This window comes from Ptiloglossa arizonensis, chromosome 1, assembly GCF_051014685.1.
Source record: "Ptiloglossa arizonensis isolate GNS036 chromosome 1, iyPtiAriz1_principal, whole genome shotgun sequence".
Taxonomy (NCBI): domain Eukaryota; kingdom Metazoa; phylum Arthropoda; class Insecta; order Hymenoptera; family Colletidae; genus Ptiloglossa; species Ptiloglossa arizonensis.
Genome location: NC_135048.1, coordinates 28294036 through 28310135, shown reverse-complemented (window position 1 = coordinate 28310135; position 16100 = coordinate 28294036). Strand labels below are relative to the sequence as shown.

Genomic DNA, 16100 nt, shown 5'->3' with positions numbered 1-16100 from the left:
TGCAAAAAAAATACTTTGTACTGTACAAGTAAAAAACGTTATTGTGAATTAGACGGATAAATAATGGCTTGCACAACGGCGATAACCGTTAACGATGATATTAAGAGCTACCTAATCTGACAGAGATACAACAGTATTCGATCAGACATCATTTACCGTTGGTTGGAGTCCCCTGATTCTAAAATTCCCATTTTCCTCAGTGGTTGCTTCTTCTTGAAGATTGCTGCAATCTCCTTGTCCCTGCATCTCGACCAATAAACCGGCTTCGGGCTTTCCATTCAAGGATGTCACAGAACCATACGCGCTGAAAGCAACTCTCTTGCCAAACAAATTTACCGTAACGGTGGCGCCTTCTACGACTTTGATCATCTTTGACGGAGGATCGAAACGGTATTCTTTCATCATTGGTCGCAGATAATATTCTCCAGGCGATAGGGAATTGAAAATTAATTTTCCATCCTCGCCTGTTATACTGTTTTTTCGGTAACTTTGTCGTCCAGACAGAGAAAGAAGAACACCCTGGGAAACGAAGAAAATGAGACTACAAATTGCTTTCAATGCCAAGAGTCGTTGATTTATAAACAACTATTGTACACTGAAATGTCAAAAACGTCTCGAATACACCGCTTGTTCTATTCACCAATTTACTTTGTTTAACTTTTTTATTTTTAAATTTCCATCTTACATCTCCATAACTCACCTGCAACGAAATATTGTCAGCCTGATCGTAGACTTGTACGATAATTTCAGCCAATTTGTGAGCTAAAAACACCCCGGTAGAACCATGTCTTGTAATGACAAAACCTTCCTTCTCTGCAGTGACGCTAATCGAACGAGAGATGACAATTAAAAATATGTACATGTACAAATAGTTGTATATATTTTATAGATAATGAATTGAAAATAAAGGCATATACCTATAGTCCACTTTTCTATCCAGAGGACCGATACTGTAAATTCCATCCTTTTGAGTAACTAACGTGTGTATTGGAGAATTTTTATCGCTTCCAAATATTTGTATAGTGACTCCTTCTAAGGGTGGATCAATCTTACCAGCAACAATCTACACAATACGCAACGTAATATATATAATAAATTATGTTATTACGCTACAACGAATCGATAGCAAACATTTACTCACTTTTCCTAAATCACCGACAAATGTGGCGATGTCGTTTTGACAATCGTTCACACCCAACACTTTCAGTGACGGAGGACTGAACAGAAGAACATCCGACAAGGGTGTTATCGTATAAATATTATCAGTCTTTGCTTTGAACTCAAATTCGTATTTGTATACATTTTCTTGTTGCACAGGTTTTAGCGGACCGAGACTGTTAATAAAAAATTCATTAAAACCACGAATATATACGATATTCGGTGAACGAAACGTATATATCCGCTTACGTAATAATTTCGCCGCTATTTTCGATGGTTACTCTCACACCGTCTAACGCAGAAGGACTCTGAATGTTTCCTTTGTGACTGTGCTCAGTTGAATGCAACAAAATAGGAGACAGATTGTTAGTGTCCCAAGTATAGGTCGATCGGTCGTAAACGTGACAACTTTTCGGGCTGAACGTATATACCCCGGGTTTGGTTACGCAATGCTTCGTACTCCCTTTGTTCAATTCTAAAATAATTTTTTTTATATCACTGACTTCCGAATATTCCACTGCTGTATCGTGAGATGAAATGAAAGCAACGGAAAATCCAGTTTGCACGAAGGGTGATACTTCAGCGCGTTCCGATGTTACCGAAATTCTGTAACTTGGATTTTCCCAGCAAAAAACGTCGTTGTCAATTAGCATCTCATAATGGCCGGGTAAAACGTCTGTAAACTGGTACTGGCCATCTGCGTGATGAAAAATAACTTCACAGACAAAAAAGAATAACATCGAACGGATCGACCGCGGCATTACCACGACAACAAGAACACGTTTAATGGTTCTGTTTGTCAACACTGCTAAATTAATTTCACAACTTACATTTTAATCATTGTACTTATAAATATATGTAAAAGTTAAATAAAAAAGTAAGAAATCTTACAAAGTTGTCCAAGCCAGAAAAATTTATAATCTGGAGTTTCCTTTAACATGAACACTTAGAATATTTTTTACAATAGTTAAAAAGTGAACAAAATGAACGAAGTAAATACCGTTATATTCGATCCATTTCAACGCATTTTTGTTATCGCAGAGTTTACCACAGTATGTAGATAACGTTAAATACTACGCGAAGAGAATATTGAAATCTTACCCTTCGATTGAATCGTCTTTATCGTAATCCCGTCAAGTACTTTTAGTGTAACGGAAGCCTGACTGCAATCGGTATCTGGTAAACATTTTACTGTGCCCGTTAACGTTGCTTTTAATTGTAAAAAGTTGACGTCATGCACCGGTCGAGACGATACGTCGATGGTTTGTTGCAGAGGGAAAAATCTGAAAACTTTTCAATCAGTGGACCAGATCGAGTAAGCGCATATAATGGTAATTGACTTACTGCAAGCCTTTGGCTCTTTCTTCAGCGCTTACAACTACGGATAGTTGATATTTATCGGGAGTAAGGTAGATGCAATATTCTCCAGTTTTTGGGTCCGTTTTTATTTCTTTGTTAAACGTAGCGGCTGTGTTCTGCACAGAAACTTTACGATGGTGTATTGTGCCTTTTGCCGATAGAGTAACTCTTCCACAAACTTTGTACGACGATGGTGCGAGCACTGGAAGCTCTGGGGAACTGGGAGAGATCTTGACAGATATTTCGTTGAATAGTACATCCTCTGTATCGCGAAGAATCACATGATTAAACACATAGATATGATCATACTTGGTACAAAAAATGTAGCAAGCAAAATGTATGTACCGCTCTCAGCTTTCAGGGAATACTGGCCAGCCTTCATATTGTCCAATACGTATTTTCCATTTACATCTGTTGTTGCAACTTCTTTCTGCGACAATAGAATTTTTGCTCCCTGCAGCGGACCTCCATTGATCGCGGTACGAACTATGCCGCTCATCGTAAAACCCGTTACTTTAAATCCTTGACGCAGCACAATGCTGTTGTGATTTACTTTAAATGACAGTTCTGCTGGCTGAACATCAAATTTAGTTTGGGCACTGGCGTAATATGGCACAAGTTTATATTCTCCAAGCGACAAACTTGGAAATACGAATTTGCCACTTTTGTCTGATACAACGTGACAAAGGGGATTTTTAGAGTGAAGGTCTTTACTTATGGCAGTTGTTGCGCAATTCTTAGCCACACCATTCTATGTAGAAAAACAGACATAGTGAATGCGATTAGCTTCTCAAACTTAACTTCATATTTTTTATGAAAATATAAAATAACAACAAGTTCTTACTCCAAACAAAACAAAGGTCACACCACTAACTGCTTCTTCTTCGCTGGTAACATGACCACTGACATCATATCCAGAGATTACTAAACTACCATCTTCAAGTTCTGTGTTTCCTTCTCTCACTGTGACTCTGATAGTATCTTTTTCCATCATCCATCTAGAAAAGAAAAAAGAATATGTACTATATGCTATTATAAACAAATTGTACATTTTGCAAGACTCACATAGGATGGGACGCAACAAGTACATATTGACCAGGTTGTATAGGTGTGAAATAAAATGTGCCACCTTCTGCTGTAGTTGTTCTTCCAATTGGAACTTGCTCATTGCCCTCATTGTATAAAGTGACTGTAACTCCTTTAGGACCAAAATCTGATCCTAAACTGATTACCTAAAATGCATTGAATTTCTTGCAACATATGTAAATAATAATGTCGCGTTTTTAACTATATATTTCTTAAATATATGTAAATCAATAAAACCACTTCAATTTACCTTGCCTGTGATACCAAAACCTTTAAAAGTAAAGTTGATATCTTTGTATTGGCTACAAGCATCAGTTATTCCATCTACGTTCAATAAAACTTCCGTGGGTTCAAAGCTCCATCCTCTGGGTGGGTCCACCTAATACATTCAATTATTCAATATATTAAACCAATTAAACAAACAGCTTCTTAATATAATTTTTAGGTTGGCATTTCACATTACCTTTAACACGTATTCTCCTTTATCATATAAAGGAAGAAAGTAATATCCACTATTAGGTGCACATTCCGTATAATCCTTTAGGCTACCAGCTTTTGTATATCTAAATCAAGTCATTATTGATCGGTATAATTCGTCCATGTGGCCGTAACTCGTTAAGAATTTGATGTCGAAATACTCACAAATTTATTTGAACTTTTGCAAAGTCGATATCAGCATGACTTTTCAAAAATCCCCCGCAGCCTAAAATATCTTCAGTGTTACAATACGCTAATAAGATGTTTAAATAAAGAAAATAAAAACTGAGTATTCGTTTCATGATTTCTTGTTATGAAAGATATCCATGTATCTTTATATCCATCAAGCACCATCGAATATCGTAATGCTATTTTATGACTTTGCTTTACACGCGAATGCAACTGCAGCGACACATAGCTTAGTAAATACGAAATCAAGGATAAACATCTAGTGTCGATAATGTTCCATTAAATTGTTTTCTATTTATAAACACATGGTAAATGACATAAATGATACATAAATGTGAGAAAGAATAAAATTTATTTAATAAATTAATGGATCTCTATTCAATAAACCATGCATTCAATAGAATATACTGTATATTACTATATAATAATACTATAAATATTCCGATATTAAAATTGAGCAAAGAAAATATTTTCTGTGACATTTTATAGAAATTACTTTTTACTTACGAACTTGGATATTTTATTGTAGATGGCGTTACCGCCTATTATATAGTAGAATCACCTACTTTAGAAAGAAAATAAGCTTTGGGCTAGAGCCAGCTTATAAGTCAAAAATTACGAACTCAAGTTAATGCACATTATGTTTAAAATCGAAATAAGTAAAAAAAAAATATAAAAATATATAAATATACACATTATAAACTTAATTTGGTATACTTAAATTTTCCGAATGATATTTTTTGGCAATATCCAAAGAATGTGATTGTTTATCTGCAATATCCAGATGTTGGATTATTTGTGCCAGCAGAGAAATAGTTCTTTAAGATCTTTTTTTGAAATGTCAATATATAATAACAAGAACTACATATATATTTCTTTAGAAATTGAACATTTTGTTATGATGATGCAGTTTTTATCGTTCAACGCTAGATGGTAATTTAAAACTAGTTTGGTCTAGTTACTACTAAATGGCTATTATTCTTCAATGCCTACTTTATAGTGAAAAAAATGATTCATCCAAAGGTTAAATCATAATTTATTAAATATGTATCATTGCGCTTTGAAAATGAATTTTGATAGGTGTAAATTAAATTTTGCATATATTATTTAAGTTACATGTACACACATGTATTAGAATTCAACGATACGTATTTAATAAATAGTAATATGTTCATATACTGATAATCAATTGTACAATTTAAATAGCACCATCTATCATATTATCCCCGCGAAAACCTGGAACTTACTAAGAAAAAATAGAGATATTATTTAACGTATCATATTTTCCTTAAATAGCAAAAATTAATAGTAACGTGTTTAATAACATTTCGCAACTTCGACAGCAGTAATTCGTAATAATAACGAATCGTTTGCGGAATTACGAATGAAGAAGTGATACATTGATAACCTCAAATTCCTGTGATTGTTACCGTAAACAAGTACGAGTCGAAAAATATTGAAAACACGAACAGTTATCGAATAGAATTGAAAGAAACTTTTGATGAAATGGTAAAGATAGCGTTAAAAATAGCTATCACTTCGCAAAATATAGAGAGCCTGAAAACCTCGGGAAATGAGTTTAGATGGTACCTTAAATTTATTTGTTGCAACTGTGGTGAGATATCCGAAAAATGGAATTACGTGTCTTTGAATCAGTCTACTCCAGTTCAAAAAGGCAACGCGGTGACTCATTTTGCGAGCAAATGCAAACTTTGTGCTCGCGAAAACTCCATGACTATTTTGAAAGATCATGTAAAGCCATTCTTTGAGGACAATAAAGATAAGTTTCAAACAATAGCAATATTCGATTGCCGAGCTCTTGAACCCAATGACTTTTCGGCAAGAGAAGGATGGATTGTCAAAACCATAGATAATGGAACAGAATTTACAGATGTAGATTTGTCAGAAGGAGAATGGGCCGATTATTGTGATAAAATCAAATGTCCTGTAGCAATTTATAAAATTGAGCACAAGTTTGAAAGAGTTAAATAAGAGATTTATTTAGTAGAGGTACCAGAGAGTAATATCGCTTTTCTTCAATAATGTTTATTTAACTTTCTACAATCTTGCCTAAAATGCCTAATCATTTAAATAATTTTCATCAGTTTCCACAACTTTTTGTCATCTGGAAACCAGGTTTTGTATACCTGGTTCTATTAAAAAACAGAAGTTTTTCGTTAAAAAATTTTATTCTTGCATTTTTACGTCTTTGTAATTTGTAAATCTTTGGCCATCTAAATAATGCTGCAGGGAACAGAATAGATGGTAATCAGAGGGTGCTATGTTGAGAGAATACAGTGGGTGAATCAAAATTTGCCAGCCCAGCTCTCTGATTTTTTGCTTTGTGATCTTGGCTGTGAGAGGTCTCACATAGTCGTGGTACAAAATCTTTCCTATTCACTTTTGTGGGATGTTTTTGTATCATTGCACTGCATAACATATTAACTGTTCAAAATAAGTGGCAGTATTTGTTGTTGATGCCTCTAATCCAAATGTGATAATTCCCATATTCAAGGAAATACAGGTTTTGCAAGAAACAGATAAGAAGATAAAAATGATGAAGTTCATAGCGATTGCCCACAAAAAGATATTGCTGTTATTTTTCAATGAACTAAATTATTTCAATATCAGTATATGAGATCAGATATATAATGTTTTATTCACTTGTTATACAATCCAGCATCAAAGACATAACCAAACTAGGGAAACATTGAAGTCTCTCATTTCTGATACCGACTTTAAAATAGCAGCTAGTGGGAATGAATATACTAAGGAGCACTAAGGATATGTGCACTTTGTTAAACATTGTAATTGTTGAAGCCACTGCACAGGAAGTACCTTTTAGAACATATGATTAAAAAGATCCCTTAAACTGGTATAGTATTGGCAATTTACATCTCAACTTTTTGGCAGGATTTGCATTACAAAGGAAAATATCAAATCTTGGTCACTATTATATACCAGTTGAACTTAGAAATAATATTGAAAAAATAATTATTTTAGCACAATATGGCTTATGTGGTGAACACCATCCCCTTTTTGAATATGTAACCTTTCCTTTGGAGAAACATGCTTTGTTGCTACACTCGGTGAGACCGATGACCGCTTTGCTCTTCTATATTAACATAGACAGAAGGTACTCATAAAAATGGGTTAAGGTAGTGAAAAGAAATTTTGTATATTTCCCAAATATTTGATGTTTGAAACTTTCAAAGAAGATATAGAAATTTTGACACAAATCACAAATCAAGCCATATGGAATACTTGTGAGAAGCTGGAGGAGTATTTTGAAAAGCAAATACTGACGAAACCCTCATCACATTTAACCCAGTTAAACAAAAATATTATTTAAAATTGTCACAAGCAAACCAGACAGGATTGTTGATATAGTATAGCCAGTTAATTTCAATTCCCTGCTTTAGCGCATGATCAAAGCGCAAGTTTGATGATATATTTTTCAATCATTTCAATAACAACAAAGGAAGATTTGAGTGTAGAAGATCCCTTCTATCTCTTATTAGCAGTTATACTCATTAGAGATGAATTAAGACAAAAGTTAAAGTCACAAGGGAAAACATTGATGTTGAGGACTACAGGATTGCATCATATGCAGGATCTAACACCAGAATTGGAAGGTGAGGAAGACGTGACAATGGTTGTGCAAACTACTGGAAAGTTTTTCTTAAGGGAATTGTAGTGTGTTAGTAGTTCTTTTTCATTTTTTCTTCAAATTCATTTAATTTTATATTCGAAAACGTGTTAAATATTATACTTAAAAATTTTCTTATTTAAATGCATAGCCTATAAGGTTGTTATGGCTTATCGTTATTTTGTACAATAAAAATATGATTTATCGTTATTGTAAGATACTCTATTAAAAATATGAATTCGACGTATATTTTTGTAAACAACATTTTAAATTACTTTCTGTATACTTGCTACTATATTTTATGTGCTTGTAAACATTAGAAGGTGCACCCATATATCAAACTTGTATAACTTTATAGTTTAGTCTGCAATGTCGCTTTCTGGAATAAAAAGAAAATATCGAAAACAGTTTTCTACATAGATATATGTATGTAGGATTAGTGATTTACTATAATCAGATGCAAAGAAAATAAAAATACCAAGTTACAAGGATATTCTGTTAGGAAATAAGTGAACGAATAAATGCATGTTTCCAACGACGTAATATAATTTATTCATAATCATATAAAAAAAGTCCATTTACTTTCATAAATGATTTAGTACACGGAAAATTTGCAACAATAATTTCGCGTCTTTTCTAAATTCATTTCAAATTGCCGATCATACCCTGCACAATTAACCAGATGACTAGCACATTGCTTGTTAGCAGGGAAGAAAAGTTGAAATTTTAATTTGTTAACCATTCGACGAGTCATCGAAGATTTTGGACAAGGCGTTTCGTAGCGTAGCTACAACCAGTCCTTTCGTCTACACCTTCGGAATGTCTCGATATATTTAATTGGCTAAAATAATTAAAACCACAATAATCGTCATCTTGTTTACTTACGATAATAAAAATTAGATTTTTCTTTGATTAAAAACTAAGTATGTACACGTATCGAGTATAAAAGTTCTGAATGAATTCACCTGAGCCGCGCCACCGTGAAACGGAAGACGTTTCGCGCGCGCGCGCGCGTTATGGCAATATAATTCTAAACTGGCTGAAGAAGTTGTAATCACAGTTTCAACGAAACGCAGAAATAAATCACAAAAGGGACGATTCAGAGAAACGATTTCACCAAACTTTTTAGTCGATAATCGGCTAAGCTAGCGTTACTAATATTCACTACAACTATTGTTCTCTAATATTTCCGTTACTATGGCCTCTAACATCTAACACAAATAAATATCGTGTGCGCATTACGATTCGTCGTTCTTAGAGAACTTTTTAACGTATAAATCACATGTAAAATAATCATCACCGAACACACGAGTCTAACGATAATAATAGTCGATAACGTTATCAGTCTATTCTCGCAAAAATATCACTGCGACTGAAAATATTTTGTCTATGTCGTCAGAGTTGAAAATTCGCGCCACGCCATCGATCGAGAGAATACATAGAGAGCAGAGCAATTGATTAACTCCTGTCACGTGGAATTATTCTTAGCATTTGTTCGTTTTTCGGCACGCCCATTCCTCGAAATGTCGCAACGTAGACGATTATAATACCATTGCGTTTACAAGATAAAGCGCGCAATAACGTTTTAACCTCAAAAGTAAACGGTTTGAACGGTTTATCGATGGCGCGCAGAACCGACTCCGACGAGCATGCGAGATTGGTAATTTTGTTCGACTCAACGGTATATCATCGTTTTCTACGAAACTCAGAGGAAATAACTCTAACGATAGTTTTCTAATATTACGAATGCGTATTTAGCGTCTTAGATCAACTAAACGGTTCTACACTACCGTACTAGACTATATGTCATCTTTGGTATACTAACGGGAAATGTTCGTTCCGCCGGCAGAACCGACGACAACTTCGCCTCTAGTCCGTCACCTTTAATTTTCCTCCCTCGAGAGTATGAATTACGTAGAAATAGGAACATTACGAGTAATATGTGTATATGTCAGTCGTCGCGCGGCAAGTATTCTCGGCACAAAAGTAATGCAACGAGTTCGCAGCGACGAAGAACGAAAATTACATGGGATCGGTCATATCCTGCGATAGAGGTCTTACAACAGAAATTGTCGGCGATTCGAAGTACCACTTTTCGCCGCAACGAAGGTTACTGTTTCATTGTTGATCGAGATAGATCGCGTCTACGAAAGAAAAATATCGGTGCAGCAACTACCGTGCGATGGAAGAAATTTGCGAGTTCACAGCTGGGCTGTATTCATTTGCTGACGCGTCAACGTTTCCCTAGTGACTAAATTGATTGAAGATATATTTCGTATCATCTTCTATGTGCTATGCATCGTTTAAAGCTTAAAATGCATCATTGAAAAATTGTCCGTATTATCGCAAAACGTGCTGAAATCACAGCAGCGTTCGCGCGTTCAATTGTGTTCTATTGATCAGAAATCAAAAGCAACGAATTTGCGATAACAAGGACAAGTTTGTTTTTTTTTTTTGTAGTAGTGTACGCTAACTTTTCGTTAGTCTCGTTTTCACTACGCTTTTTGTATTCGGCTAGTAATAGATTCGTGTACATTTGATAAGTTTGACTACTTGACGTATTTTTTTTGTCCATTTTTCAATGAGTTAAAGAGAGACACGTACCAAACAGACCCATTGTATTTCTCAACTCGAAAAGATTCGTAAGTTCGCAGAGGAGTTGCTCGCTCTATGGTGGACAAAAGAATGAATCGCGGTGAAAATACGTACGTATTGCTCGACATCTTAAAAAAGATCCTCATGGTGAAAAAAGGTTGATTCGATCTCTTCTCTCACCAGACGACCTCACTGATCGTTTCCCCTTCGGGTTCCTTGACTACCATAATCTCGTTTTTTTTTTTTTGTAATTTACATCATTAGCTGGCGATGCCAAAGAACTGAATAATATCGTAAAATACGAACCACCCACGTCTCTTTAGCAATGAACGTCATATTTTTGTAGTCTTGCCAGTTTCATTGTCACGCACTGTTTATAGACCACGCCCTCAGGGATCAATTTTAAGTTCATCGAACTAGACCCGATTCGTGTATTGTTCACGTGTTTTGGTTTCAAGGATCTCGTTTTTTAGCATTCTTTTCCCATTCACCCCTATATCCCTTCATTTCGGAATAACAAGTCAGCGCGAACGTAGATATATTCGTGCGAGTTGCACACGATCAGGGATGTCGAGAAACACGATTTACGTAACGCGTTATCAATTCTGCGCGTTGAACAAAGAATACGAGAGCAATGCCCAGAAAATATGTAACATTCTTAATTTTGATTACCGTGTAGACAGGCAGAAAAATATATTGATACCCTTTTAAAAGATTGGGTAGAAATTCGGCTACGCTGATACCGGGTGTCTCGAGTATCGAGAGCATCGCGAGGTACGGCGCGTGTAGAGAATGAAATCGAACGACGATGAGTGTTGTCATTATGTCGAATTCGACGTGAGATGACTTCACTCCTTCGCCTTCTCGTTTCATGGCAATTGATCGGTCAACACCGACTCCAAGCAGGTTTGCTTCAAGGTCGCGGACTGATCCTCGAGGCTTCGCTTTAAGCCCTCTATAGTTTGCATCAGCATTTGTCTTCGTAGTTGCGACAACTGGTGTTGAAAGATCTGCGAGTCCTGAACGTTCGCGTTCGCCTCGGCGGCCAGTCGTTCTCGACGCAGTTGAGCTACTTTCTCCTTCAGGGATCTCCTCGAGTCGTCTGCACTTCCGAAATATTAGTTTAGAACTTTGGTGAACAGTATTCGGTAAATATCGTACAGTAAAATCTGCAGTTGTTCCACGAAACTAATGACGGGATTTACTTACCGGTATCGTCGGTGGCGGTATCACCGTCAGAGTTTCTCAAGGTCACGTGCTCACCCAACGTTTTCTGTATTCTGCCGTAGGTCGCGCTTCCGGCGTACACTTTCCTCTTCACTGGCTCGCTTTGCGGACAGTAGGATGAACTTTCTTTTATCGGGCCCATGTCGACCGACCTATGAACACAGAAACGTGAACGGTCTTGCTCGACTCAAAGTGAACTCGTATCGGGGAGGGTCTAAGTTAGATCAAATCTGTCTCTGTCCAATTTTAACGCGCTTTTCGCAGGATGGTGCGTATCAGCAGCTTAGAGGGCTATAGGTAGCCATGAAATTGGAGCGTGTGCGGCCCTTGGAAGGGTGGTAATGGGACAATGTGGTTCTGTACTACTGTCGAGAACGTGGAAAGGGGGAGGTGACAGATTCCCTATCCACTAAAGTTGGGAATGAGCGGATGAACGCGTTGCAAAAGGGGGGCACTGGGCGATGTGTCAATGGTGTCCCTCTGAATCGTGCAGGGAAGATCACCGTGGGAGTTTTAGTGAGCACGAATCCCACACTACCCATTCCAACTGAAAGATTCCTCCCACGTAAAATAAAAGGATGTCACGAATCTATTTTATACCATCCCGCGATAACGTGTTAAAGTCGGAGGGAAGCAGATGGAGTTTTTTCCTTGGTAGATGGCGCTGACCTGAAAGTCAACAAAGGCGCCCTCCTCCTCACATCGCATTTCTCTTCCGAGTCCGACGAGCTTGACGTCACACCCTCTTCCTTGGTCAACGATCTCGTGGCACGAACGTCTTTTCTGCTTCCAATAAGAGAATCCCTCGACGGCAAAACGACGCGAGGTCCAGCCTGAAAAGGAGTTTGGGACTGCGCTATAGGATCCTCCAAGTCGGTGGAGGACCTGAGGATACCGTTGCAGTTCAATGGTACCACAAGTGGTCCGTTGCAGCAGTCGTTCTCCTGTTCGCTAGCCAGCGGTCGTGAACGTAGCAAACTCCTACAGGGCGAATGCTGAAGCGGTGGGGTTCTTCTGGCCGTAACAGGAGACACTACCGCCGAGTATTTGATCGATGCTTCCTGTCTGCAACAGTTATCCTTCGGTAGAAAACCACCCGTCGGCGAGTTTCTCTCCATGAATCGACGGATCGGTGAACACGGTTGGGCGAACTGTCTCTTGGGGCTGGTGTGCTCCAGGTCCCTGATACTGCCGCTCTGCAACTCTGGCTGAGAGTTTCTGCTCTTGGAGAGAGCGAGCTCGATGTTGAGCTCAGTGTTCTTGATCAACTCGACGCGTTTATTTGCCAAACCGTTGTGGAATTTGCGTGACGGCGACGGCATGATCGGCACGTTGTTTTGACTCTTCTGCATGTTCACCAAGATGTTCTCTGCCTCGAGTATCAACTCACGGTACTTTTTATCGGCCTCCTTGTCCGCCTCGATCAGAGCGATCTCCGATGCAAACGTAGTCATGTAGGAATTGCCCGATATCCGCCGCCTGACGATGTTGCCATTCACGTAGCTCACCTTTGGAAATGAGAAAGCGATAAATGATAAATATACTTACTTAAGTAATTTCTTATTGCAACTTTATCTTCTTTTCATTTGGATCAATTGCCCTGTTCTTGAGAGGGTTACCTTTAAATACGTGATTCCGGGACTCTCGTCGATTCTTTGGTGTACAAAATTGTACCAAAGGGAATTCAGAAACAAGGATGGGAAATATTATTGCAATAAACTTGTTTGTCATGATTGTCACTTTTCACTCGAGTCATTCCTTACCTTTTAGATAATTCCATACTCTTTTAGAAGTCCCTAGTACCTTCATTATCTAGTAGTAGATCTTGCCATAAAAATGACGCTATCGATCCGTTCAATTGTTCAGTGATAAACTATCGATTAATTCTCTAGAAAACTCTTCCAGCGATCAATAGCGTCACGTATAGGGCAGAATCAGTTAGATAAACCACGTGTTTATGTTTATAGTTTCGCGTGCTCACCGAATTGGATCGCCTTTTGACGATCTCGCTATCGACGACAGTGGTCGACTGGATAGTCGATTGATCGTCCGTCAGTCTCATCGGTGATAGATTCTTGTTCACATCGTGTTTCCTTCGACGCAGACATATAGGGGTGCCCCCTACGCTTCTGCTACCCTGATTGAAGCCCGAGTTTTTCAACAGCATTCTCTCCACCAGCACGCGGTTAAGATTTGCCGTTTCGTCGTCGCAGGTCTCCAACGTTGACTTGCGACGCTGAGAGATTTTCTTCTTTCGTTTCTCACTCTGTTGTTTCTCTTCCGGTTTCTTGTGTCGGCCGCTTTGCCTCTTAGCGGCGCCATTTTTCACGCTGGCCGTTCTGCAAACAGAGATTGAAACAGTTACAGAACACATCTACATATTCGTGGCAGTACGGGGCAACTTTCCACGAAGCCAACGCGCTTGTGTACTATAAATATGGTCTGGTGGCTTTACTCAGTTTCTGAAACTTTTAATAATAAAAGTTTTCAAACAACATCCACGGACTTTTGTTGTATAAATATTACTTCCTCGAATACGGAGTTTGAAAAAGTTCCATATACCGAGCACATTTTCCACGAAAGTACCTACAGGAATATCTATTCTTTCAAAGAAAAGATATACAGCACGGAACTGGGCCTGGAAGTATTCGAGTAACGCGACGTTTGAATGTTAAACGATGATAAAGTTTAAAGAACGAGTGGAAACCCCTCAGATGTCGATATCTAGAAGACATCTATCTAGACATATATCTAGACAGAGATCTATGCCTAGGAAATCTCCGGAGTTCTATGTCTAGAAGACCATTAGATATCTACGTCTAGAAGACCTCTAGAAGACTTCTTCTAGAAAAATGTATTATTAATACGGTCCCCTAGACGTGGACTTTCAAAGGTCTACGCCTAGGAGACCCCTAGAAGTCTTCATCTAGGAAAGTGTACTATTAATACGGTCTCCTAGACGTGAACTTTCAGAGTTCTACGCTTAGGAGACCCCTAGAAGTTTTCGTCTAGGAAATAGTACTATCAATATAGTCTCCTACATTTGAACTTCCGAAGGTGTAGGTCTAGAAGACCTTCAGAGGTCTACGTATAGGAAACCCTCAGCAGTCTACACCTAGGAGATTTCCAGAGATGCAGGTCCAAGAGATCCCTAGAAATCTGTGTTTAGAAATCCCTCATACTTTTGCGTGTAAAAGACCACCAGAGATCTAGGTCTACGAGGTCCCTAGAGGTCTGCGTTTGGAAGACCCCCAGAGTTCTGCACCTAGAAGACTCCTAGAGACCCCACATCTAGAAAATCCTCAGAAATCTACGTCTAATGGTCTCTGGAAAGTCTAAATGTAGAACACCAGAAGACCCTCAGAGCCCTGCGTCTAACAGATCCCCGGACATCTACGTACAATAGACTCCCACAGTGTAGTTCGTGCTACTGGCTGGCTACAAATTTTATTAAATACCTGTCTCCTTTATTAAATCACCCAGTCTACGTGACAAAGAAACAATCATGCACCCTTCGCGAGTTACCTCTGCAGCATCGTGGTGTCGTCCTTGATCCTGCGTTTCACCAGCGACTCCCGCAGCTTGCTGCTGCGACGAGCCAGTTCACCGGTGAACGCGAAGTAGGTGCAATGGCCGGTGTTGGGGAACCGTCCTGTACAATCGAGGTTGTCCAGATCGAGGAACGACCCGTTGTCGATATAATCGAACTCGTCGTTCTCCAACGGATCGTTCTCGTCGCCTGCGTCACGACCGGTGTCCACATCGGACAACGAGTCAATGTAATCCTCGCAGTCGGTCGGGTCGCTATCGGACAGTATGTCCGTTTCCTTCTCGTACACGTAACTCTCGTCGAATTTGCCCATCATCTCGTTCAGAGTGATGTCGTCCTCGGACGATTGGACGCTTCGCGTCACCGACGAGGCCGAGGACCCATTGCAGTTTCCGTTTCCGTTGTCGTTCGCGTTCCCGTTGCTGCACCCGCTGCTCCTGCTGCCGCTGCTGCTGCGGCTGCTGCTGCTGCTGTTGCTGCTGCTGCTACGCCGTTGCACCGACAAAGCCATCTTCGGTCGAATCTCCATACCCGAGGCGATTCTCCAATTCTGGTTCACTCTGCGCGAAGAAACTTCGTTAGACTCGAGGTCGGGACCGAGTCAAGGAGGGAAATTCCAGGGCGCGTGGGGTGGCTGGCTCTCTCCGGTTTATCGAATTTAACCCTTTGAGAATAGTAACAACGGGACACCTTTGTCAGCGGGCCGACGGTTCGCGTTTTACTTTTGTCTTTGAGAACCTAACGGAAGTATTATTACTATTACTATTATTATTATTTCACGGTGTATTTTTGTCTCTGCTAATCTAACAA

The 16100-nt window shown here is 38.8% G+C and overlaps 3 protein-coding genes across 3 annotated transcripts in view; 1 reads left to right on the top strand and 2 right to left on the bottom strand.

Moving 5' to 3' along the window:
* Positions 1-16100, bottom strand: part of LOC143154712 (uncharacterized) — a 50972-nt gene that overhangs the window by 1310 nt on the left and 33562 nt on the right. Inside the window, 19 exon segments of the mRNA XM_076326648.1 lie at positions 157-519; positions 701-824; positions 918-1063; positions 1142-1334; positions 1408-1855; positions 2260-2441; positions 2503-2779; positions 2863-3268; positions 3362-3515; positions 3583-3749; positions 3854-3982; positions 4067-4166; positions 9744-9767; positions 9769-9810; positions 11405-11615; positions 11723-11892; positions 12410-13248; positions 13722-14079; positions 15266-15850. Coding sequence (XP_076182763.1) covers positions 157-519; positions 701-824; positions 918-1063; positions 1142-1334; positions 1408-1855; positions 2260-2441; positions 2503-2779; positions 2863-3268; positions 3362-3515; positions 3583-3749; positions 3854-3982; positions 4067-4166; positions 9744-9767; positions 9769-9810; positions 11405-11615; positions 11723-11892; positions 12410-13248; positions 13722-14079; positions 15266-15850 — 4918 coding nt within the window.
* Positions 5481-8456, top strand: LOC143154706 (CXXC motif containing zinc binding protein). The gene has a single exon (XM_076326645.1). It carries the CDS (start codon positions 5776-5778, stop codon positions 6259-6261), a length of 486 nt encoding a protein of 161 aa, XP_076182760.1. The 5' UTR covers positions 5481-5775; the 3' UTR covers positions 6262-8456.
* LOC143154711 (uncharacterized) lies at positions 8441-11529 on the bottom strand. The gene is made up of 2 exons (XM_076326647.1): positions 8884-11529; positions 8441-8759 (listed from the first exon to the last, which is right to left on the bottom strand). Exon 1 carries the CDS (start codon positions 11384-11386, stop codon positions 11075-11077), a length of 312 nt encoding a protein of 103 aa, XP_076182762.1. The 5' UTR covers positions 11387-11529; the 3' UTR covers positions 8441-8759; positions 8884-11074.